This window comes from Neomonachus schauinslandi, chromosome 11 (genome assembly GCF_002201575.2).
Source record: "Neomonachus schauinslandi chromosome 11, ASM220157v2, whole genome shotgun sequence".
In the NCBI taxonomy this organism is placed as follows: Eukaryota; Metazoa; Chordata; class Mammalia; order Carnivora; family Phocidae; genus Neomonachus; species Neomonachus schauinslandi.
In genome coordinates, this window is record NC_058413.1 from 13,876,037 (window position 1) to 13,901,302 (window position 25,266).

Sequence of the window (25,266 nt, forward strand, 5' to 3'; positions counted from 1 at the left end):
AAATCCTATTTGTAATGTCTTATAATTATAAAATAATTGAGAATAAATGTAGCAAGATATAAGGAAAACATGTACTCTGAAAGTAAAATATTCATTAAAAGAATATAAACACCTTAATAAGTAGAAAAAAGACTGTGTTTGTGGACAGATGTTTCAACATTATTAAGAGCTGAATTCTCCCCAAAGGAATCTCCAGATTCAAGCATTCTCAAACGAAATTACAGGCACATATTCAAAATTTTTGCAAATTGATTTAAAACTCCTATGGAAATACAAGAGCCTTAAATTAGGTCCCAGAACATTAAAAAAGAACGAATTTGGAGAACTTTACTATCTGATTTCAGCGATGTTACAAAACTGCTGTGTTCAAAATGATGTGGTATTTTCATAAAGATATCCCAGAAGACCAACAAAGCAGACTAGAGAGCCCAGTGGTAGCTCTGCACATACATGGTCAAGTAATCTCAGCAAAAGTCTGCAGTCAATTCAGTGGTGAAAAAATAGTTTTTGCAACAAATGATAGTGGAAATATTGGGCATCTTTACCTACCCCACAAAACAAATAAAACAAAAAAGGCAAAAAACCCTTTATCTATACATCACACTGGTACAGATTTATTTAAAATGGATCTTGGAGCTATATGTGAGATGTAAAAGTTAAAAAAAATGGCGTAAAATATAGAATATCCTCATGACCTTGGATTACCAGAAAAATTTTCTGAATGTGAACTAAACGAAAAAAATTTCTGAACTGAACGAGTGTCCAAATAGAGGCGCCTGGATGGTGTAGTTGGTTCAGCATCCTTCTGTTGGTTTCAGGTCAGGTGGTGATCTCCTGGTCCTGAGATCAAGCCCCTAGCATGGCTCAGCACGCTGTGTGTAGTCTGTTTGAGAATTTCTCTCCCTCTCTGCCGCTCCACCATGCACTCGTTCTCTCTCTCCCCCTCCTGCCCTCCCTCCTTCCCTCACTCTAAAATAAATAAATATATCTAAAAAAAGTGTCCATAAAAAATGATGATTTACACTTCACCAAAATTATAACTATGCAGCACAACTAGTAGGATGAATTAAACAGTGGAGGATGTGAATGCAACTTGTATCCTTCTCTAAGCGTTGTCCAAGTGTATGTACAGGGAGAAGGTTAGAGATATGACAGCTATCTCCTGCTATAGACTGGTACAGGTTAGCTCTTGAGGGCAGCTTGGTCAACACTGGGCATACCGCTGATGTAGACAAGCTCTAAATCACTGGGTTAGAATGTCCTTTAAGATGAAGTTCTAGGGGCGCCTGGGTGGCTCAGTCGGTTAAGCGGCTGCCTTCAGCTCAGGTCATGATCCTGGGGTCCTGGGATCGAGCCCCACGTCCGGCTCCCTGCTCAGTGGGGAGCCTGCTTCTCCCTCTCCCTCTGCCTGCCGCTCTGCCTACTTGTGCTCTCTATCTCTCTGTCAAATAAATAAATAAAAATCTTTAAAAAAAAAAAAAAAAAAAGATGAAGTTCTAAAATCCTTCAATTCCTCGGGGTGCCTGGGTGGCTCAGTTGGTTAAGCGACTGCCTTCCAATTCCTCAAGGTTATTAAATATTTAAAGACCCGAAGAAGCAGTAAACTAGAATAACCTATTTTCTTGTTTCAATTGCTTACTGGCTATTTGAGCTAGTTATTCAACCTCTAGAAACTGCTGTGTTTTTATCTACATAGTAAAGCTAATAATATGTGTGTCAAAATATGCATTATTGTGAACATCAAGTAATAAGATGAACTTAATCCACCCAACAATCTCTCAGTACATTTTTTGTTATTTTTTGGCTAATGAGATTGATCTGAAGCAGATTAAATATTATAAAATTTGATTTCCTGACACTTCTTGCATGAGAAAACTTTACATGCATGGATTGGCGTATGGTAGAGAGAGACTGCCTGGCTTCAGTGCATGAGGATGAGACTGCATCTAAACAACCTGTGAATAGTCAGCGAGCAGAGAAAGAACCAGATGGGAGACACATTAAAGGCTTTGCTGTACTTTGCTTCCTTCCTCTGATTTTTTCATATCATTTTTGCTTTTCCTCCCTCCAAAGTTATGGGGAAGAATTTTTTATTCCTTTCTTTTTTTTGTCTACCTTTTTCCATCAGCTCATCCATCAATGCTAACATCATACCAAAGTCATTATTTTATTTACCTACCTACCCTGCACACCGAAGATCTTGTTAATTTCCCAAAAAAGGACTGAAAGTGACCATCTTTGGTTCTCCTTCTCCTACTTCATCTCTAACCTGGTACTATTACAGGCTATAATTTCCCTCCTGTTCTTCAGAAAGCTGGAAGAGCACAGGGCAGTCAGACTTAGCCTTTTGGGGCCTTCAGGGAAAAAGGGTCAATTTTTTTTCCAGATAAGCAATTGTGGAAAGTTTATAGCCAAGAGCACCAAGCACATTAATGTGATGACGGCTTTGCAACACTTGGGCCAAGACCTGTCTGGAAATGCCCCTGGGAATATAATTACGTAAAGGTTTCAAAGACCTGGGCACCTGGGTGGCTCAGTTGGTTAAGCGACTGCCTTCGGCTCAGGTCATGATCCTGGAGTCCCTGGATCGAGTCCCGCTGACCCTCCCCCGTCTCATGTGCTCTCTCTCTCTCATTCTCTCTGTCTCAAATAAATAAATAAATAAATCTTTAAAAAAAAAAAGATTTCAAAGACCTATTAATCATCATATTGCCACGTAAGTTTGTATTCTGTTCCTCTGAACCATATTATCTTTAGGCATAGGCATAAAATAAAGGGATGATTCCTAGGACCTAAATACTCGTGTTAAGTTTTGCAGGAATATAAAAACCCATTTTGCTTATTTTTCTTCAGCACTATCATTGGGCAGCTAAATCAGCTTTCATAATTCTCACCTGCTTTCCTGAGGGATGAAGATCTACTTCTTGCATCACTGAGTCTTAGTGAATCCTGAAAGTCCACTTCTCTTATAAACTGTAGAAATTTAAGAAGTGTTGAAATAGTCAAAATATTTGCAGAGAATTCATCTGGATGTGTTTGAATTCTGGGTTTGTAACTCTCCGCATTTGATTCCAGATTTTGGTACTAGAGACAAACTGGCAGAGTTACTACCTGAGGACGGAATGCTTCCTGATGCAGCCCCAAAACTAACCAGACAGCCACTCAGATCTTATGGTTAGTGAATTACCCTTGTCACCTTGGTTTGGGAAGGGTCCCACCACACATGTGCTAGGCTAACTGTGTGTTCTTTATGTTACTTCTATATAATTTCATTCTAAAGCATATAACTTCTCTTGCAGCATATGACAATTTATTACTATAAAAATGTTTCAGCAAGCTTTAGTTTTAGTGGCACATTAGCTATAAGCAAAATTCTCCCTTTTGGGGAGCAAAACAGTAGATTTACATAAACTATCTTCAAGTTGGCAGTGAATTTCATTGTGTCCCCAACTCTTGAATACAAGCAGTCCTCCATATTCCTATTAAGCAAAGACGAGTTTGGGCACCTGGGTGGCTCAGTCGGTTAAGCGTCTGCCTTCTGCTCAGGTCATGATCCCAGGGTACATTGGGCTCCCTGCTCCACGGGAAGCCTGCTTCTCCTTCTCCCTCTCCCCCTGCTTGTGCACTCTCTCTCTTTCTCTATCTCTCTTTCAAATAAATAAATGAAATCTTTTAAAAAAAGAAACAGACCAGTTTGTGCTTGAATATGTATAATAACAAAGAATTTCTTATATTACAAAACATCTGCCTGACTAAAATAGAGTAGTTTCATCTGAGTCAACCATGGTAAGTTTATAGCACCCTACATTCTGTTACATTAAGGGAAAGTTTGAATCTGTGGTAGAAACTTTTATTTAAATATGACAGGTTGTATTCCTTCATAAACAGCATTTTCAAAAAGGTACACATAATTTGTATTAAATAATACGAAAAAGTAAGTGTTTGTGTACATTTTTGTAGAGAAAAAAATAGACTAGTGACTAGTGTTAAAAAACAGGCTAAGATAACCCATTGATTAAGATATTATTAACACAGTTTCAGTAAGAGATTGTTGAAATTGGAGTTTGTCATGATCATACTTGCTAAATCCATGTTGTAAATGTTCTTTTTTATTTCCTTTATTTTCCCATTGATTGTGTGTGTGCACGCATGACGGTCTGTGGTCCTAACCTAATCACTCAGAGATGAAAGACTGTAAAAGAAAATGACAGTTTTGAACCACACATGTCCCTGGCTATTTCATGTTACCTCATGTATTCCTCACTAAAATTCTGAATTTTGTAATGATAGCTTAGTTGTGAAATGAGGAAGAGGAGGCCTAAAGAGAGATGAAGCCATTTCCTCCAGGATCACACTGGTCAGTTGATTTGAGATGCCTCAGCGTTTCTGCCCCTTTCTGTGTTGCTACTATTTCAACCACTTGTTCAGTGGTTGCCTGATGTTCTTTATTTACTAATTGTGACTTCAGTAGTTCCATGGGAGGGGTCCTCGTTATCATTTTATTGTTTTATGACAGCAATTCTCCTCAACTGACTTTCCCTCTTCCCTTTTACCTTTGCTAACAGCACTGATCATAGAGCAAGTTTCCTCAGAATACAGGCTGGGGTTTTGAGCTATTGGAGATGAAATTCCAATGATGATCTAGAAAACAAGCAGGAATCCTGATGAGGAATTTGCATTTTTGTAAAACTGAAGGCAAATTATTTCAAATGTTTTCGAATCAGCAAATCCGAGAATACATGTGTGTATTAAATGTTCTGTACCTCTTTACTTACATACATTCTCAAAAAGGCAGACGGGGTGTTGGTCAACCCATTGCCTTGCATATTCTTTTCTGCTCAGAGGAAGAATCAAAAGAGTTTTTCCCTACTGTCCTTCATGACATCCCTCTCAGGTCTCTCCCTTGAAAGATAGCCCCATATGATACCATATGTTTCACTTATTTGTGGAACATAAGGAATAGCATGGAGGACACTAGGAAAAGGAAGGGAAAAATGAAGGGGGGGGATTGGAGGGAGAGATGAACCATGAGAGACTATGGATTCCGAGAAACAAACTGAGGATTTAGAGGGGAGGAGGGTGAGGGAACGGGTTAGCCCGGTGATGCGTATTAAGGAGGGCACACATTGCATGGAACACTGGGTGTTACATGCAAACAATGAATCATGGAACACTACATCAAAAATTAATGATGTATTGTATGGTGACTAACATAACAAAATAAAATAAAATTTAAAAAAAACAAACAAAAAAAGAAAGAAAGCCCCAGATTGAGGAAGAAACAGGATTTCTGTCTTTTCATATTTACAGTGTGTTACTTTAAAATCCTGAGAAATTACTTAAATTCTCTTGATATGTCTCTTCTGTTTAGAATCAGAGATTTGAATTGGTCCAGTGATTTCCATACTTCTATTGTCCACAGTCTACTTAGACAAATGTTGCCTATACATCAATTTGTTTTAGTAATTAGGTATATCTGAAAAATTAACATTGTTTCTACCTCATAAACAAAGATTAGTATCAGTTGCAGTAAGTAGAAGATAGGTCAACGATCCTCACACTCTTAAGCTTTTCAGTACTCCTTAGTTACAGTTAACTGCTGAACCCTCTGTGACATAATTATATTATTTTGTTATATAAAGGAGGCTAGGGATCCTTGTTATAGATCCTGAAAGCAAAGTAGGAACAAATTGAAATTTTCTACACTTATGAGGTTAGAATTTTGAATAGTAATTTAAAATAGAATTGATGTCTTATGGTACAGACCATTCTAAAAATGCCCTAGCTGTCAACTATTTGCCATCTCAAATCTTTTTGAGGAGTATCAATAACATAGGTATTACTTCTAGGACTTTTATATGACCAGAACATAGAAATATTTTGCTTTGTGCTCTTATTCTGTTATGTTGTCCTGTTGGCAGGAAACCTTCTGATCCTTGTCTCCATTCAATGCAGCCCTCTTTTTTTTTTAAGATTTTATTTATTTATTTGACAGAGAGAGAGAGACAGCAAGCGAGGGAACACAAGCAGGGGGAGTGGGCGAGGGAGAAGCAGGCTTCCTGCTGAGCAGAGAGCCCAATGTGGGGCTGGATCCCAGGACCCTGGGATCATGACCTGAGCCGAAGGCAGACTCCTAACGACTGAGCCACCCAGGCGCCCCAATGCAGCCCTCTTTTTCATCAACCCATGTACTACTTCTTCAGGCACTTATCCTCTATGGACATCTGCTACACCTTGACGGTTACACCCAAGTTAATTGCTGACCTGCTACTCCAAAGAAAAACCATCTCCTACAGTATTTGCATGTTACAGGTCCTTACAATGCACTTCTTTGGAGGCACTGAGATCTTCATTCGTACCGCCATAGCCTTTGATCGTTATGCTGCCATCTGCAAACCTCTCCACTATGTGATTACCATGAACAGGACAAGGTGCAATCTCCTCTTAGCTACTTGGGCTGGTGGGGCCGTCCATGCCTTTCCTCTATTTTCCACTGCAATTGGCTTGCCCTTCTGTGGTCCTAATGAAATCGATCACTACTTCTGTGATGCTTTTCCTTTGCTAAAGGTGGCCTGCACTGATATGTACATCACTGGTGTCCTTGTGGTTGCCTTTTCAGGTATGGTTGCCTTAGTAACCTTTATTGTCTTATTTGTTTCTTATGGGATAATATTGTTCACTTTAAGAAATCTCTCAGCTGAGGGAAGACGCAAAGCCCTCTCCACCTGTGGGTCTCATATCACCGTGGTCATCTTATTTTTTGGGCCTGTACTCTTTATCTACCTTAGACCACCTACTACTTTTCCTGAGGACAAAGTATTTGCTCTATTTTATACCATCATTGCTCCTATGTTCAATCCCCTAATCTATATTCTGAGAAATTCAGAGATGAAAAAAGCCATGAGAAAGGCTTGGTGCCCATCACTATTTTCAAATGAAGCACACAGTTAATTTGAAGAAGTTTATTGGCTAAGCAACTCTGAGAAGGAAAGGAGGGAGATGTGAGTAAAACTAGCAGGGATTATCTCATGGGGTTTGTGGACCATTAGACTCACTCCCCAGCCGCGTGAATGGAAGCAATAGCTCCACAAGTTCAAAGTGATCATTGAGCAAGTCCTTATTACTGCATACCAAAATTAACTGGTAATTAAGTTAAATTTGTGGGTTACTAAGATGGTATTCGTGGGGGAAACGTCATGAAAAACAACTGAACCAGAACAAAAAAATAAATTTTAAAAAATGGTATATTAGTTTGTGAATTTTAAAGGAAAATATTTTAATGACGCTTTTATTAAAACATTGGAAATAGAGGCCAGACCACTCAATGACAGACATCCTTTGGTAGTTCAGAAGTTGTAATCGGAAAGAAAAAAAAAAAAAGCTACAATCTAAAACTAAAAGATTTAATTTAAATTTCTTGGAAATATTTATATATATATCCTCTAGTTCATACAGAAATCAGTTGTGTAAAGAAATAAACATTCAGTGTAGATTTTGTATTTTATATTTTTATTTTTTTTAAAGATTTTCTTTATTCACACGAGAGAGAGAGAGAGAGAGAGTGTACCAGGGAGCATGAGCACAAGCCAGAGCTGGTGGCGGGGGCAGAGGGAGAAGAAGAAGCAGACTCCCCACTGAGCGAGGATCCTGATGCAGGGCTCCATCCCAGGACCCTGGCATCACAACCAGAGCTGATGGCAGTTGCTTAACCGACTGAGCCACCCTGATGCCCCAGGTAGAATCTGTTTTAAAATGGTTCCTGGGGGCGGGGCGATCAACTCTCCTGATGTAATAAATAGTGAAGACAGAGTGAGAATCTATAATTCAGAATGCTGAAACACACTTCCTGGCATTCCACCTATTGGCAAGAGTTATCATTTCCCCTAAAGTTAAAGAACTATATTTAAAATTTATGTGTTGCTCACCCTTACCTGTCTAAATTTGATAACCAAACGATTAGTCCTTGGATCCACAACCAAAGACTTTTCCTACTGCAATGACAAAGAGAGAGAGAGAGAACTAGCAAAGGACAAATAAGATGTGATTTAACCACAAAGTAAATGAAAAAATTAATTCATTTTGGTTACACATGGATGTTTACAGCAGATGTGTTCGTCATCAGCAATCCTTGGAAGCCACCAAGATGCCCTACAGTAGGTGAATAAATAAATAAACTACTGTACATCTGGAGAATGGAATATTATTCAGCACTAAAAAGAACTGAGCTAGTAAGGTAAGAAAATATATGCAGAAACTTAAATGCATATTTCAGAGAGAAAAAACACAATGTGAAGGGGCTCCCTGTTGTATGATTTCAACTAGAGGTCTTCCTCAACTTACAAGGGAGTTATGTCCCAATAAACCCACCATAAATTGAAAATATCTTAAGTCAAAATGCATGGAATACTCCAAACCTACCAGACCTCATAGCTTAGTCTAGCCTACCACAACTGTGCTCAGAACACTTACATTTTTAGCCTAGAGTTGGGCAAAGTCATGGAATACAAGGCCTATTTTGTAAGAAAGCATAGAATACCTCATGTAACTTATTAAATACTCTATTCACGTGAAAAACAGAATTGCTATAATTGCTATATGGGTACAGAGTGGTTGTAAGTTTTTTGATCGTTGACCCTCCTGATTGCTTGGCTGACTGAGAGCTGCACCTTGCTGCCCCTGCCCAGCATCACCAGGTTTGTACTGCATATCAGTAGCCCAGGAAAAGACCTGAATTCAAAGTTCAAAGTACAGTTTCCACTGCATGCATATCACTTTTGTACCATTGTAAAGTTGGAAAAGTACATGTCAAACCATTGTAAGTTGGGGGCCTTCTATATATAGGACATTCTGGAAAGGGCAAGACTATGGAAAGAGCAAAAAGAGCAGTCAGTGGATGCCAAGTTTTAGGGAGGGGAGAGGGATGAGTAGGTGGAGCACAGAGGATTTTTAGGTAGTGAAGCTGCTCTGTATGTCCCTGAATTTTGGAAAATGTTATGTGTCGGTATAGGTTCATTTGGTTGTAACACATGTAGAACTCTGGAGGGAGAGGTTGTCCCAGTGAGGGGGACAGCAGTGTATGGGATCTCTGTGGTTTCTGCTCTATTTTGCAGAGAAAGTAAAACTGCTCTAAAAAACAAAGTTTATTAATCACAAAATACATTGCAGCACAGTACCTAAAGGAAGTCATCTTGTAACTAAATGAAGAGTCTTCTGAAAAAAGATTTTCTAGTGAAAACAGATAACACTTTAAAACCTTACAACTTTAATGAAAGGCTTTTTGCTCGTGCTTCATAGCACGTAAAATAAGATCTCTTAAGACACACAGCAATTATGACAGAGAAGGGACTGGATAGTGGAATGTTATGAAAAGGAACATGCTTTTACATTAAGTAAATGCGAGCAGGTACCACAAGCATTCTGGGGGCACTGTGCAAAGAAGCAGGAAAAGCAGGAAAAAATGATGAGGGAGAAAAAATTAAGTAGAGTTTTGTTTTGGTTTTTTTTTATTCTTATGTTAATCCCCATACATTACATCATTAGTTTTAGATGTAGTGTTCCATGATTCATTGTTTGTGCATAACACCCAGTGCTCCATGCAATACATGCCCTCCTTAATACCCATCACCGGGCTAACCCATTCCCCCAACCCCCTCCCCTCTAAGACCCTCAGTTTGTTTTTCAGAGTCCATGGTCTCTCATGGTTCGTCTCCCCCTCCGATTTCCCCTGCTTCATTCTTCCCCTCCTGCTACCTTCTTCTTCTTTTTTTTTCTTAACATATATTGCATTATTTGTTTCAGAGGTACAGATCTGAGATTCAACAGTCTTGCACAATTCACAGCGCTCACCATAGCACATACCCTCCCCAGTGTCTATCAATTGATTTTTATATATTGATCTTATATCCTACAGTAATGCTAAACTCACATTAAGGAGTAGAACTAAAAACTGTATTCACAGTGAAATGATTGTCTATATAGAAAGTTCTAAGGAATGTTCAGATAAGCTAGTATAATTGCTAAGTCTCAAAGAAATGGTGGACTAATAGATTGAGTTGAGAACATTTTCTTCTGTTCTTTTTAGAAGAGTTTGTATGGAACACACATTATTGTTTTATTTAAAGTTTGGTAGAATCCACCATTGAAGCTACCGAGACAGGAGATAGGATGACAAAACGATATATAAAATTTTTTCAAGGTGTATAGACTATTGAAAAATATCTATTATCTTTTATTTTAGATTTTATATTTATTTATATATGTATTTATCTATTTGTTTGAGAGAGAGAGAAAGAGAGGGAGGGTGGGGGAGTGGTAGAGGGAGAGCTAGAGAGAGAATCCCAAGCAGGTCCACACTCATGACCCTGAGATCATGACCTGAGCAAAATCAAGAGTCAGATATTTAATTGACTGAGCCACCCAGGTGCGCTTTAATAAATTAAAAAATAATAATAATTTTTTATTATTATAAAAAATAATAAAATCTATTATTTTTTATGTGTTTGGGTAATTTATATCAAAAAATTTGCCCATCTTATCTAAATTGTTGAATATATTGCCCTTATTATGATCATTATATTCCCTTATTATCCTTCTAAAATCTGTAGAATGTGTAGTGATATTGCCTCTATCATTAAAAATAAGTGTTGGGGCACCTGGGTGGCTCAGTCATTAAGCGTCTGCCTTCGGCTCAGGTCATGGTCCCGGAGTCCTGGGATCGAGCACAACATTGGGCTCCCTGCTCCGTGGGAAGCCTGCCTCTCCCTCTTGCCCTCCCCCTGCTTGTGTTCCCTCTCTTGCTGTCTCTCTCTGTCAAATAAAACAAACAAACAAACAAACAAACAAAAAGTGTTTAGTAATCAAAAGTCTATAAGTATCCTAGAAATCTATGTCTAGGAATATAAAAGCAAATTAAATCCAAATATGAAAATAGGATATAATAAATTATAAATTTATTTATAAATTATTATAGAAATGAAGTCAAGGATACAGCTAGCAGCCTCAAATAAAGAATTACAAAAAAAAAAAAGTGTGGGGGATGAAAACTTTCCCTTCTCCCTTCTAGGTTCCTTGGCTGATCTAATAATTAAATTGACATAGAACAGTTTTACAGAAGAAAAAAGAAACTTAATTTTATATATCCAGGAATTCCAACGATATGAGACTCCCTGACTGACAAGCAATCAAGATTTATGCCATCCTGAGCTGAGGAGAAAGGGGTAGAAGTCTAGAGCTTCAAAGGGGAAGAAGACAATACACAAGAAGATAGAATAACAAATGTTTGGCAAACAGATGTTTGTCCTGCCAGTCAGATAAGTCTTTCTGATGTAAAAAGTTGTATCTTGTTAGCTCTCTTCCTGATACAGGTCCTCTACCTAATTCTTTTAGGCACTTAAAGGAGAGGTAAAATAACTCTTCCTGAATCTGTTAGACCTCGCTTGCCTTCAGCTCAAAATCATCTACATGCTAAAGGGGCATATTCTGGGGTCACATATTCTGTTCCCCCTCAAAAGCAAAGGTTGGTCCTCTGAAACGATTAATAAAACTAAGGAAAACTTATCAAGATCAATAAATAGAAAAGAGAGAAAAAACACAAATTACCAATATGAAGACTGGAACTTATATATTGCTAGTAGAAGTGTAAAATTGTACAAAAACACTGAAATACAGTTTGACAGTATCTAGTCAAGCTACAATAAGCTTTGTTTCATCAATACTACATTCAGATATTTGTTCAAAATTCCAAGAAATTGCATAACACCCAAGTGTCATCAGTTAAATATAGAGCTAGCATCAGTAGATATGGTATCATACCTCGTCTTAGAGAAATAATATGTCACATGACCATATGGTGTCTTAGATATGTCAGATATCTTAGTCTTAGATATTTCAAAAAGCAGATGACCAATTAAACTCAAGTAAGGAAGAGTCCTTGGACTTGAAGTTTCAGAGCCATTTCAGGGTCAGGTCCAAAAAATCTAAGGCCAGACTTCTTACATCATATACCCAATTGGATGAGGCACATGGGGCAGGAATCTTAGCATACTGGATAGATTAGGCATTCTGCAGAGTCTCACGTGCCAGGAGCCTACTTTCAATAGGCCTAAAAATTCTGTGTGAAATCTCTCAAGTTAGATTTGAGCTGACCCCAATTTTGGTTTGATTATTTGGATGAATTGAATGGAGAGCCTGTGAAAAGCATATTTACACGAACAGTAAGTAGTTTGATAAACAACTAATTACAAACAAAGAAGGAACTCTTGAGAAAGTCTTAATACAGTAACAAATCTTTAGAGGGAATATGTTTAAGTAAAACATGGTGTACTGCCCATTCTTATGTTTTAGGTATAATTGTGGTACAGAGATCATTATACATTTGTTATTTCATAAATCTATCATAGAATTTACAATTTAGGAAAGCCCAGAACTAAATGATAGCAGTGAAAACAAAACATTAAATTAAGTTCAGGGGTGCCTGGGTGGCTCAGTCGTTAAGCGTCTGCCTTCGGCTCAGGTCATGATCCCGGGATCCTGGAATCGAGCCCTACATCGGGCTCCCTGCTCCACAGGAAGCCTGCTCCTCCCTCTCCCACTCCCCCTGCTTGTGTTCCCTCTCTAGCTGTCTCTCTCTCTGTCAAATAAATAAATAAAATCTTTAAAAAATAATAAAAATAATAAATTAAGTTTAAAATTTGGGGGTATAAAATGGTAACAGTGCTTGGCAATCCAATCCAAAGAGATTGCACACGTGAAGGAGGATAGACACTGGCAACCTTGAGGATGGTTAGTGAGTGGAGCCAGGCCAATCTGCAGGGCAAGCAATGGCTTCCAAGATTCTTTATTCCTTCTAGGGAAACATGACATCAGGGCACACCCCTGCTCCTCAGAAACAAGTGCCATTCAAGCCCCAAATTGGCTTCAGGACAAAAAGGAGAACATCATCTCCATTTCCTTATGAATAGGTGGCCCCAGATGAAGAAGGAGCCAAACACCTGTGCTTCTTTTTTAAAGTTATGAGGGTTGCTGGAGGGAAAGTGGGTGGGGGGATGGGATAACTGGGTGACAGGCATTAAGGAGGGCACTGGATGTGATGAGCACTGGGTGTTATAAGCAACTGATAAATTATTCAACACTGCATCTGAAATTAACGATGTAGTTAAATTGGCTTTAAAAAAAATTGAGTTAAAAAAACAAAAACAGAATGGTTACTGAGATTAAGAATTCCTCATATCAGTAAGATCATATGATAAATGTCTTTCTCTGACTTATAGGGTTGCTGGAGTGGTGGAGGGTGGGAGGGATGGGGTGGCTGGATGATAGACATTGGGGAGGGTATGTACTATGGTGAGCGCTGTGAATTGTGTAAGACTGATGAATCACAGTCCTGTACCTCCGAAACAAATAATGTATTATATGTTAAAAGAAGAAAAAAAAAGATAGTAGGAAGGGAAAAACGAAGTGGGGGAAATCGGAGGGGGTGATGAACCATGAGAGACTATGGACTCTGAGAAACAAACTGAAGGTTCTAGAGGGGAAGGGGGTGGGAGGATGGGTTAGCCTGGTGATGGGTATTAAAGAGGGCACGTACTGAATGGAGCACTGGGTGTTATACGCAAACAATGAATCATAGAACACTACATCAAAAACTAATGATGTAATCAAAAACTAATGATGTAATATATGGTGATTAACATAACATTAAAAAAAAAAAAGAATGGTTACTGCTGCCTATGGACAGGCAGGCAGCACAGTTTTTGGAAACCTGAAACTCAGAGAGCCTGGATACCCCTTACTAATTCTACTGCTTAACATCTCTGGATAAGGTACTTAAATTCTCTAAAATCTTAATAAAATAACAAAATATAAGCACTTATAGGATACTTACTACTGTTAAACCCAAAAATTCAACTGAGTAATTTAAAAGATCCAACTGGCTTTTTTGAATGATTCATGAATCAGGCAGCATCCTACCTAGGAAATAGAAAAGAGGTACAGAGAACAGAGAACTGCAGAAAAATAAAAGTTTTTAAAGGCAGAGAAGCAGCATAGAAAAGGAAATTATTAACAAAGAATGCACTGTTTTAGGCAAATTTGCCCTCCTAAGGGGGACAGACGGGGTCTATCAGTAAATTTTCTACTGCTGACCAGGAAATTCCATATTGACTGGCTAAAGATATATCCCTGAAGGGGTTGAAAAGGCAGGTAGTAAGCCTTGCTTTGCTGACTTGGGCCCTTAACCTAAATGACTCCATTTCGGGCCTGTGATTGTCTTTTTAACACTATTTACCAAGAATTAGACCGCCCTGTAGACTATGTTCAAAGCCACACAGCCCACCTGTCATAACCGGGTCTTACTGACTCAGGAGCTTAAATTTCTTCACCATAATGCGATGGCATGTCATATCCCCTCAGCACCACCTGAATGTGAGAACGAAAACATACTCTAATCACTGTAGCTGCAATATTGAACTGGACTGAAATGTTGGGACCCATATCTAGGAAAGACCCCCCAACTCCCTCTGATTTAGCTGATTGTCCAATTTTCCTTATGAGGGACCCAATTCAGATTATAGTTCATTTTACGGTAAAAGTATCTGAACTGAAGTAAAATAAGACTATTTTGTGTACTTTCAGATGAAGCAACTAGTCTAAGTGGTATTTAATAAAATCTAAATGCTTTGAGAAATTTGATTATTTAGGTACAGAGTAAAGAATGAACTATTTGAAACTAAGATTTTTTTGTGTGTAGATTATTCACAAAAGCCATGATATGGAACAACCTAAGTGGATAAGTGGAGATATATATATATATATCTTTTATATAAATAAAATATATATATATATATCATATATATATATATTAACCATGAGAAAGAAGGAAATACTGTCACTTATGACAGCAGGGGTAGAACTTGAGGGCATTATGCTAAGCAAAATAAGCCAAGGAAAGACAGATAGTGCATTGTATCACTTATATGTGCTATCTTAAAAAAAAAAAAAATCCACCTCATAGAATCAGAAAGTAGAAAAGGAGTTTCCAGAGGCTGAGGAGTTGGAGGAACAGGAGAGGTTGGTAGAAGGTTATAAACATTTAGCTATGAGTAAGGTCTGAGAATCGAATGTGTAATGTGATGACTATAATTGATAAAATGGTTATATAATTGAAATTTGCTAAGGGAGTAGAACTTAAATTTTTTTAGAAAGATAAATATGTGAAATGATGGATGATTAACAAGATGGGGCAACCTTTCACAATAAGAAAAAAAAAAAACAAGACAAAAAGATTGCTTTGAAATAATGAGGATATGTGATAACATAATCCTGGGCATCTCTCTGGTGTTGAAGAGAATACTAAAAGAGTCTAGAAGTGTCTCAACCAGGCTTCTCAGTGGACGCCTAGACACAGATGAAGGTTTGAAGAAAAGGTGAAGGACCTGGAGAGGGTGCTGAGGCAGAAGTCACATAGAACTATGTCACCCACAGCTGATTTTGGACTCCAGTCTTTCCCTTATGGCCCATCCAAGATGTCTAAGCTTCCCCCAGTCTGATAATTTCTGAATATTGGGTCTAATATAGGGTGCTTGGGTAGTACGCGTGTTCCTTAGCAGGTTAAGATATTCCCTTAACAAAAGGTAGTGATGATGTACTTTTAAATTAGTGATAAATCCCGGTAGAAATGGATAGGATTTCTTAAATTACACATTTGTAAACATAAATATTCCTTAAATATTTTGTGTTTAAACTCACATGCAGAGCAAAACATCCTATGAAAGTCTTCTAGGCATTTACCTGACAGATATTTTTGAACATAGTAGACATTGTGGGGCACCTCAGTCAGCTGAGCGTTTACCTTTGGCTCAGGTCATGATCCCGGCATCCTGGGATCAAGCCCCATGTCAGGCACCCTGCTCATCAGGAAATTTGCTTCTCCTTCTCCCTCTGCCCCTCCCCCTGCTCATTTCTCTCTCAAATGAATAAATAAAAAATCTTAAAAAAATATAGTAGACATTGCGCTGCAGGCTGGAAAATGAATCCTAGAAAGAACACCTGGCAAGTAGATAATCTTATTACAGTGCATTTTTTTGTTGGCTTATTATATAATATCCTCATATCTTTTTTCTCATAAAATCTTGTGGATCGTTGAGAAAAAATAAAAGATAATAAAAAGGTTTTTGGTTTTGTTGCATAACATTCTTTCTAGTGGTTATTCCTCCTGATGTGTCCTCAAGACCCCCACGGTCCCCATTACCACACACACAGACACAATCATCACACACACATAGGTACAATACACCCACTACATCTTTATACTTAAAAATAATCCAAATACTTTTTGGAAAAATGTTACATTAAACCAGAGCAAACAGAACTATGAATAAATAACCAGTCAGAGGAATTTCTGTGGAATGGGCAGAGTGTTTTCCCTGACATTTCAGAGATTTTCATGGCTCAAAAAAAAAAAAAAGTATTAGTTATATGTGTGAAAAGTTCTAAGAGTTGAAACATCCAAAGATGACCTTGTCATCCACAGACAGGCACTATTGCCTCCATGGTTTTTCTTGGATTTTGTCTTGGCTCTGGGGCAGGAATACCTAAGTCAAGCAAACTCTGTTTGGAAGCAATCCAATCATTCTGTTAAGAGAACACAAGTGTTTGGTCAGAGAGAAATGTCCAGACAAATGGGAACCAAAACACGAAGCTGAGATTGGATTGTATGATTCAATGGACATGGATATAAACAATCATTAAAATAGTAGTGCCTCGGGGCGCCTGGGTGGCTCAGATGGTTAAGCGTCTGCCTTCGGCTCAGGTCATGATCCCAGGGTCCTGGGATCGAGTCCCACATCGGGCTCCCGGCTCGGCGGGGAGCCTGCTTCTCCCTCTGACCCTCTCCCCTCTCATGCTGTTTCTCTCTCGCTCGCTCTCTAAAAAATAAATAAAATCTTTAAAAAAAAAATAGTAGTGCCTCTTTATTGTAGAAAATAAACAAATAATAAGATATTCTAGGGGGCCTGGGAATCTGCTAGATTTCATTACCTCCCTAAGAGGCACATGGGAACACATGTTAAACTTTTAGCCTTTCTGACAATACTTATTTTATCATTAATGCATGATTGTTTGTGACATAGGGAGAGTTCTAAATATGTAAGGACAATATATGCAGTCAAATAAAAAGGGAAAACAGTATCTTTGAATTTAATTCAGGAATGGTTTACTTACATCTTAATTAGTGCCAGGTTTATAGATAGGAAAAAAAGATACATGTAGGAAAAAAAAAAAAGCCAGATAATCTTCTGGCTCCGTCAAACTGAAAAACACAATTTGAAAGAAGAAACACTCATATACGGCACAGGATTATTTGAAAAGGAGTAAATGTACAGCTGCATAGCAATGAAGAACAGGGAAGGAATCAGAAATAATTCTGGTCTGTTGACATATCTGAAAAATCTTCCTGAGTAAGATGACATCATGAGTGTGAATTATAGGTAAGACATGAATCCTCGAGCATGGGAGTAGGGAATCCTAAGCAGAAGAGATAGCTTAATGTTGATAGATCCTAGAGTGTGTTTGGAGAATGTAGATGGACCCAGTGTAGCTGGATGAAAGCATCTGAGCAAATGGACATGCAAAGAGAAAAGCAAACAAAGAGGAAAAATAACTAACATGAGTTTCTGGTAGTCATGTGCCACATTAAAACTTCACATGTGTTAGCCAAAGTAACATTATATCTTTATGAAGGACAATATTACACCATTTTATAGATACTTTTAAAAGGGAGACTAATAAAATTAAAGTGAATTGTCAAGACCCAGAGATAAAATCTGTCAGTATTCACCCTGCTCTCCCTGACCCAAAAGCCTGTGATTTTAACACCATACTTTCTACCAACATAGTGACTTCTAAGATTGGCAAATTAGACTCAGATGATTTATGGAAGATTTCTGATAAACAAGCAGGGAAGTTAGTTTTATTCCAAGGAAAATAGGATTCCTTACACATTTTTGGATAAGGGAGTGATATGATCAGTGATATGCTTCAGAAGGGCATTTCTTGCTTCCTCACATGCAAGTGGTCACACGTGGAACTAGATGGATCTTTTAAGGTGACAGATTGCAGTCTGATTCACAGTAACTTGCTTCTTTGGCTCATGTAACGTCAGTCAGAGGTAATTTAGCCCAAGTGCCCGGACAAAGCTTATATGCTTTCTATAACTATTCAAGAGATAAATGCCTTTGGTACGTAGGATCGAAACTACAAAGAATACCACCTTATTTACATGAATTCTGAATGTGCTATTTTAGACCACACCTACCCCATGGCGATTTTCATCTCCATCTTTCTCAGAGTATAGATGAGAGGATTTGGCATGGGGACAATCACAGTATAAAATACGGAAATTTCCTTATACCCATTCTCACTCTCTGCAGGTAGAACATAAGTATGGATACAGGGCATGAAGAATAAAACTACCACCATTATGTGAGAGCTGCAGGTGGAGAGAGCTTTGCATTGCCCTGCAGAGGATTAGATCCTAAATGAGTATAGAAGAAGCCACCAGGACAACAAAAAAGGCTGCCACCACCATCCTTGAATTAGCTAAATTACCTAAAATACTAACAATATGTATGTCTTTGCACACCAGTTCCAAAAGGGGCTTCACATCACATATGTAGTGATCTATCTGATTAAAGGTAAACTGAGTAAATTTGGTAAAAATAAAACATTAAATAAAGGGTTAAAGCTGGAGCTTTTAATCTGGCAATATTTTTGTCTTATTAGTAACTTGACAAACTAGTAATCTGTCCAGTTCCCCTCTGCTATAAAAACTCTAATGAATTATATCTCCCTCATCAATTTTTCTACACTTCCATCCTTCTGTATATAGGGCCTGTATAATCACTGTAACTTTAGTATTGCATTTTCATGGACTAAAATTCTTTGTGTATTTTCATCATCATCCTATTCATATAATCCTGTTAAACAAACTCTTCTATCTTCATGATATTTGCTCTGTTTTCTAAGAAATCATTTATTTTTGTATCTTGTTAGAGATCCAAATAAACACATCACATCAAATTTTTTTTTTCAGGTTCCTCTAGGAAATATATCTCATGCATCTCCTCTTCATGTTATTTACAAAGATGATTTGCCTTTTCCCTTCATTTCCATGATTTGTGTTACAGGGTTTTTTGATTGAAGTTTGTTTGTTTGAGCTCTTATTTGTTTTTTGCTTATGTTTTTCTTGTGTTCATAAGAAGGACTTTGGATCTGATAAACAGTGATGTTCCTACTAATTTCTGGCATTTTATGATTCAGTTCCTTTACGGACTTTTTTAATGGGCCAATATGTAGAAGAGCAGTGAGTGTATTTTTAATATCCCAAGTAACTGATTTCACTTTATCTTTACTAGTTTATTTTTATTTCCAAAGTGAAGTCAAGAGAGTTAAAACCAGAGAATCACTTTAAATCAGATTCTATTATGCAAACTTCTTGATGTGTATTAATTTATAAATACGACTTGAGATCATTTAAGTGAAGATGCTATCATGAATCAAAACTTGATCTCAAAATTAGGGATTTTAACTACTCCTTTGCCAGACAGAATGTTTCATCATGTGGTCTAGCCACTAAAACTGAATTTTCTAATACAATTACTATTAAAGTTTTCTTTTTTACATCAAAATTCACATTTTATATAACATTGTCTTAACTGTGCGTGTAACTGATTTTATGTGTGTAAACTTGTTCATACCATCTCAAAGCCCACAAAATTAACTAAGTTTTAAACTTATTTTTTGTAGGGTTAAATTAATATTTCTTTGTAGCTATTATTAAACTCTTAGTCCTAAGTTCTGTCACTCATAACATGATACCAGTGGAACAATTATTCCGTGAGATTGTTTCCTCCCTCCCCCATCCACATCTAGCTGCCCCTCTGTTTTGCTAAAAAGATGTTGAGCTCTGATGTTTGACACCAAATTTTTCTCATGGTGTTTTTCATCTCTGAATTTCTCAGAGTATAGATTAGGGGATTGAACATAGGAGCAATGATGGTGTAAAATAGAGCAAATATTTTGTCCTCAGGAAAAGTAGTAGGTGGTCTAAGGTAGATAAAGATTACAGGCCCAAAAAATAAGATGACCACGGTGATATGAGACCCACAGGTGGAGAGGGCTTTGCGTCTTCCCTCAGCTGAGAGATTTCTTAAAGTGAACAATATTATCCCATAAGAAACAAATAAGACAATAAAGGTTACTAAAGCAACCATACCTGAAAAGGCAACCACAAGGACACCAGTGATGTACGTATCAGTGCAGGCAACTTTCAGCAAAGGGAAGATATCACAAAAGTAGTGATCAATCTCATTAGGACCACAGAAGGGCAACCGGATTACCATAAAAAATTGAGGAAAGGAGTGGACAGCCCCACCAGCCCAAGCAGCTAAGAGTAGGAGACTGCACCTTGTCCTGTTCATGATAAGCAGGTAGTGGAGAGGTTTGCAGATGGCAGCATAGCGATCAAAGGCCATGACTGTAAGGATTAAAACTTCAATCATTCCAAAGAAGTGCATTGTAAAGACCTGTAACATGCAATTACCATAGGAGATGGTTTTTCTTTCCACTAGCAGGTCACCAATTAATTTGGGTGTAATGCTAGAGGTATAGCAGATGTCCATAGTGGATAAGTGGCTGAGGAAGTAGTACATGGGTTGGTGAAAAAGAGGGCTGCATCGAATGGAGACAAGGATCAGAAGGTTTCCTGCCAACAGGGCAACATAACAGAATAAGAAGAGCACAAAGCAAAACACTTGCATGTTCTGGTCATATGAAAATCCCAAAAGAATGAATTCTGAGACATTCCTCTGGATCTCCATGTGTTTCAGACTGGCATATATTGTAAACAGATGGGTTAAATATCTGAAAAGAAAGAAAACGTGAATCTGCATAGATATTAGCAGCATGGCAACAATACTATAAAATTTACCAAAAAGCAAATTGGCATCATTGAATAAGTAATATTTATTCCTGATACCTAGATTTATGCTTCTTTTTTATTTCTCTTATTTTAGAAATCTATTGTAAATAATTCTATAATGGGAAAAATGATGTAATTTTCAACATTACTGTCAATGATTATGGAATATTCAAATGTTAGTTTGACGTTAAAGAAATAATTTTTGTTAGTTGCATTAATTAGATAACAAAAGGAGTATAATTTACATAATTAAAGTTTTTGCACATTTTAAAATGCATGTGTTTATCCATAGGGTCAACTATTTTTCTTTCAGGATGATCTGGACAAATTCTGTTTTATTTGGGAGTGTATCCTCAGGAATGAAAATTTATTAAAAATACATCAGTTTTTGGAGTGCCTGGGTGCCTCAGTTGGTTAAGTGCCCAACTCTTGATGTCGGCTCAGGTCATGATCTCAGGGTTGTGAGATAGAGTCCTGTGTCAGGTTCTGCACTGGGCATGGAGCCTGCTTAAGATTCTCTCTCCCTCTCTGCTTCTCCTCCCACCTCTCTCTCTATCTTTCCCCCTCTAAAAAATAAAATAAAAAATAAAGGATTATCTTCCTTGCCTTGTGGACAAACACTATCAATTGCACATTTTGAACTAAAATAGTTTCAGGCACATTAAAAGCAAAGAATGGTTGAAAACAATGCAGCAAAGAGACTGTCAAAGGATTCAAATTGCAAAAAAATAAAGAGCCAATTTATTCATTTCTCCTATTTACATTTTACAAGCTAAACAAAAAAATTATTTTAAATTAATATAAATTTGTGATGGCAAGTGATAAATGAAAGATAAAAATAAATTGCCCAAGTATATTTGCACTGTTCATATTTCATGACTTTTCCTAGGAACTTCAGTATTTTATACATGATCTAGGCAATAAAGTCCAACAAAAGAAGATGATACAGAATGTAGCTCCAAGAGAGATTTGTTTCAACACTCAGCAACTAGACGTTACATTAAGGAATAGATCAAAGATTCACAGATTTGTATCTTTTGCACAATCTTGAGACATTATTTATATACAGGGAAAGAGTGTAGGAGAGACAGAATGCACTCCGGGACCTGTTTTAGCCAGTGCTGAGGAATTAACTGACACTCAGTGAGATTCAAACACTGTAGCACAGCTTCCACCTTTGTCTGATCTGATATAACAACCATGTCTGGGCACTCTGGATGAATATTTTAAAAACACAGAATGCTACTGTAGCAAAGTTATTTAGAAGCCATCAAACCCACTAAAAACTCCAAAACTTTCATGCCTTTAAGATTTTTTTAGACGTAATTGGTGTAACATTTTTAAACAGTGTAGACTATAAGAAACTTATTCTGTTTTAAATTATCATTCAACTCTAATTTCATCAAGAAGAAAAAAAATCCATCTTTTCCTACTATGGCTTTAGTACTGTTATCAGACTTCCTGACCTCTCTCTTGTTTTTAGCAAAGCAAAAATAATTATCAGTTCAGAGTGTTCAACAGTGAACAGTACTTAAACAGAGGTTAATAATTTTATGATTCATTGATCAATTTTCTCCTTACCTTATTACAGCCCGTGCTGATTCCTAATTTAGAAGATGGCATACTGTTTACAGACAGATGTATTTGCCTAAAACAAATTGACTTGAAGTTAATTGTTAGATAAAAAACTTAAAGTGGATATCACATATCTATCCAAACCCCTGATTTTCAATAAAAGAGATTCAGATCAAGACAATCTAGGTAATTTATTAGCATCAGAAAGTAATATCGTGTGGAGGACAGATATCTTGATTCCCAGTCAGTCCAGAGCTGCATCCCATGCCTGTGAGAAGAACAAGAAGATGAGGTGTCCTGGAGGCCAGTAGTGAGAAGATGCATTTTGAATTCTCATCCCAATAAAAAAAGAAAAAAGTATGCAAGGTGACAGATTACTGATTACCTAATTTATGTTTATGAATATTTTGAGAAATATATTTTGCAGTTAATATAAATATGTGGTCCAGCATTCTTGATTCCAAATCATTTTGAAATAATTTTTTATCAGTTTTAGCAAAATGTGCCTTCCTTCAGGTAGGATTCTGCCTCATTTTTTAGATTATCACAGATGTTTCACCCACAATAGCTCTTAAACTCTCATCCTGATATCTGAGGAGAAATGCTATTATAATCACTGCTGTTAGCTGAAGTAAAAAGGTATGTGAATGCAGTCCAGTGACAGAATTATTGTGATTGAAACATGAAATATATTCTTGACCACATTTTCTCAATTTGTCAAATAATTGAAATCATAAGTGATGAAAGGAAGAAATATTATGCATTCCCTGGTTGGAATCATGGAACAAGAAATATGTAGAAACATGGAGAAGTATAACTGAATGGTGAACTGTTTTGATTCAAATTGTGTTTCTACAGCAGTAACAATCTGAATATAAAAAGAAAACCAGTTACCTAAATACTTCTAATGGTCAGAGGTTTGATATTAAGTGAAATGTGTCCTTATATTTGGTTATTCCACTTTAATTATGGTTATTTAGAATCAATGTATAGCATTTAAAATCTGAGTAATCTGGCCAATGTTCTATGAGAAATCAATCTTCCAGTTTAAGCAAAGACACTATCCAAACATTTTTCTCATTAACTTTAATGTCTTCCTTTTTTATATGCCAATAACTTTTAATAAGAACTCAGTAAACAAAATTAACCTTCTCCCTTTCCATCCATTTATGAATGTTGAGATTATTGCTAACCTCTTAAAGCTTCATTGTCCACATTTATAGACTCCATAAACTATTACATAATTCAGACTATAATGAGGAATACAAAAAATAATGTGAAATACCCCAGTGTCATACATGGTTCAAAGTCATACATTAGCTTCATTTTACTTTTTTGAGTGAGCAGTCTCTGATATTGCCATGTGCACATATATAACCAGCCCAACAAGGAACAAACAAACAAACAAACAAACTCCAAATATCCCAACATATATTAATGAGGATGACCATGATAAATTTCAGTTTGGAGCAAACTGTTAGTAAAAAGAAATAAAAATTACTCGAAAAAATTGGTTGTCTTTGGGCACTTCTTTTTTTTTTTTTTAAAGATTTACTTATTTATTTGAGAGAGCGAGAATGAGAGAGAGTACATGAGAGGGGGGAGGGTCAGAGGGAGAAGCAGGCTCCTCGCTGAGCAGGGAGCCCAATGCGGGACTCGATCCTGGGACTCCAGGATCATGACCTGAGCTGAAGGCAGTTTCTTAACCAACTGAGCCACCCAGGCGCCCGTCTTTGGGTACTTCTTAATACTAATCACTGGCCTGCAATTTCCCTGCACTAAAAAAATACAGTCAAATTATTACTTTATTTCTTTGGTTGCATTGCATAAAAATGCTGCATTGTCTTTTGATCGTGCTATTTAAATAATAAGAAAAACTGCTCTTAGAGTTTCCACTGTAAGTTCAGATTTTCTCCTAATGATATCAAAATATGGCCCATGATGGTTACTTTAATTCAATCAGATAAATCTAGTCCATTTTAGAGTGACAAGGTTTTTGAAAGTTAGAAAACTACTCATCATTGGGACATGCAATCATAAACTGGGCTATTCCTTCATAAGAATATAGTGGAAAATATAAAGGCACCAAAAAGAGACTCAATAAATTTCACTGAAACATAAAGATTTCATTAACTTCAACTGAATTGTTTTTGTTCTCAAGTGGAATTCTGCTCATGAATAATGTACAATAAGACTAAAGGTAGTTAAATTATTTTGTAGTAATCACAATTAACTTATGCTGCTAGAGAAAATATAGTCTAAGGATGAAATTAAGTGGAATAAATTTAAATAGCATATAACCACCCCAAAGCACAGTTGGTGGAACATTCTCCAATGAAAATGGCATGGTTAATTCACTGAACATTAGATCTCAGTGGCTGTAAATTAGTTTTAGGTCAAATCAGGAGAGCTCCCTCCTGAGGTACTCACTCTGCTGATTCTTCTCCAGTATCTAAAGATGAAATAAAATGCAGAGATTTATAAACCAATTATTCAAGCATGTTTAGGTCAATTCTTTAAAATTATTTTGAAAATCTCAATATGTATTAGAACATTTTATATATTTGCAAGGGGAGTAGAACTTAAATATACATTGAACCATCAGGGATGTAAGAAGTGGATTTTAGAAAGAAAGAAGAAAGAAAGAAAAGAAAGAAAGAAAGAAAGAAAGAAAGAAAGAAAGAAAGAAAGAAAGAAAGAAAGAAAGAAAGAAAGAA

General features: G+C 37.0%; 2 protein-coding genes across 2 annotated transcripts; one reads left to right on the forward strand and one right to left on the reverse strand.

The window, feature by feature from the left end:
- The first annotated feature begins 3,122 nt into the window (after positions 1–3,122).
- LOC110576095 (olfactory receptor 4P4-like) lies at positions 3,123–6,951 on the forward strand. Its single transcript, XM_021685193.2, is given in 3 exon segments — positions 3,123–3,174; positions 5,820–5,946; positions 6,159–6,951. Coding segments are annotated over 3 exon segments (972 nt in total).
- An 11,355-nt stretch (positions 6,952–18,306) lies between these two features.
- Positions 18,307–20,873, reverse strand: LOC110576094 (olfactory receptor 4P4-like). Its single transcript, XM_021685192.2, has 2 exons — positions 20,158–20,873; positions 18,307–18,484 (listed from the first exon to the last, which is right to left on the reverse strand). Exons 1-2 carry the CDS (start codon positions 20,871–20,873, stop codon positions 18,307–18,309), a joined length of 894 nt encoding a protein of 297 aa, XP_021540867.2.
- Between the last annotated feature and the right edge of the window lie 4,393 nt (positions 20,874–25,266).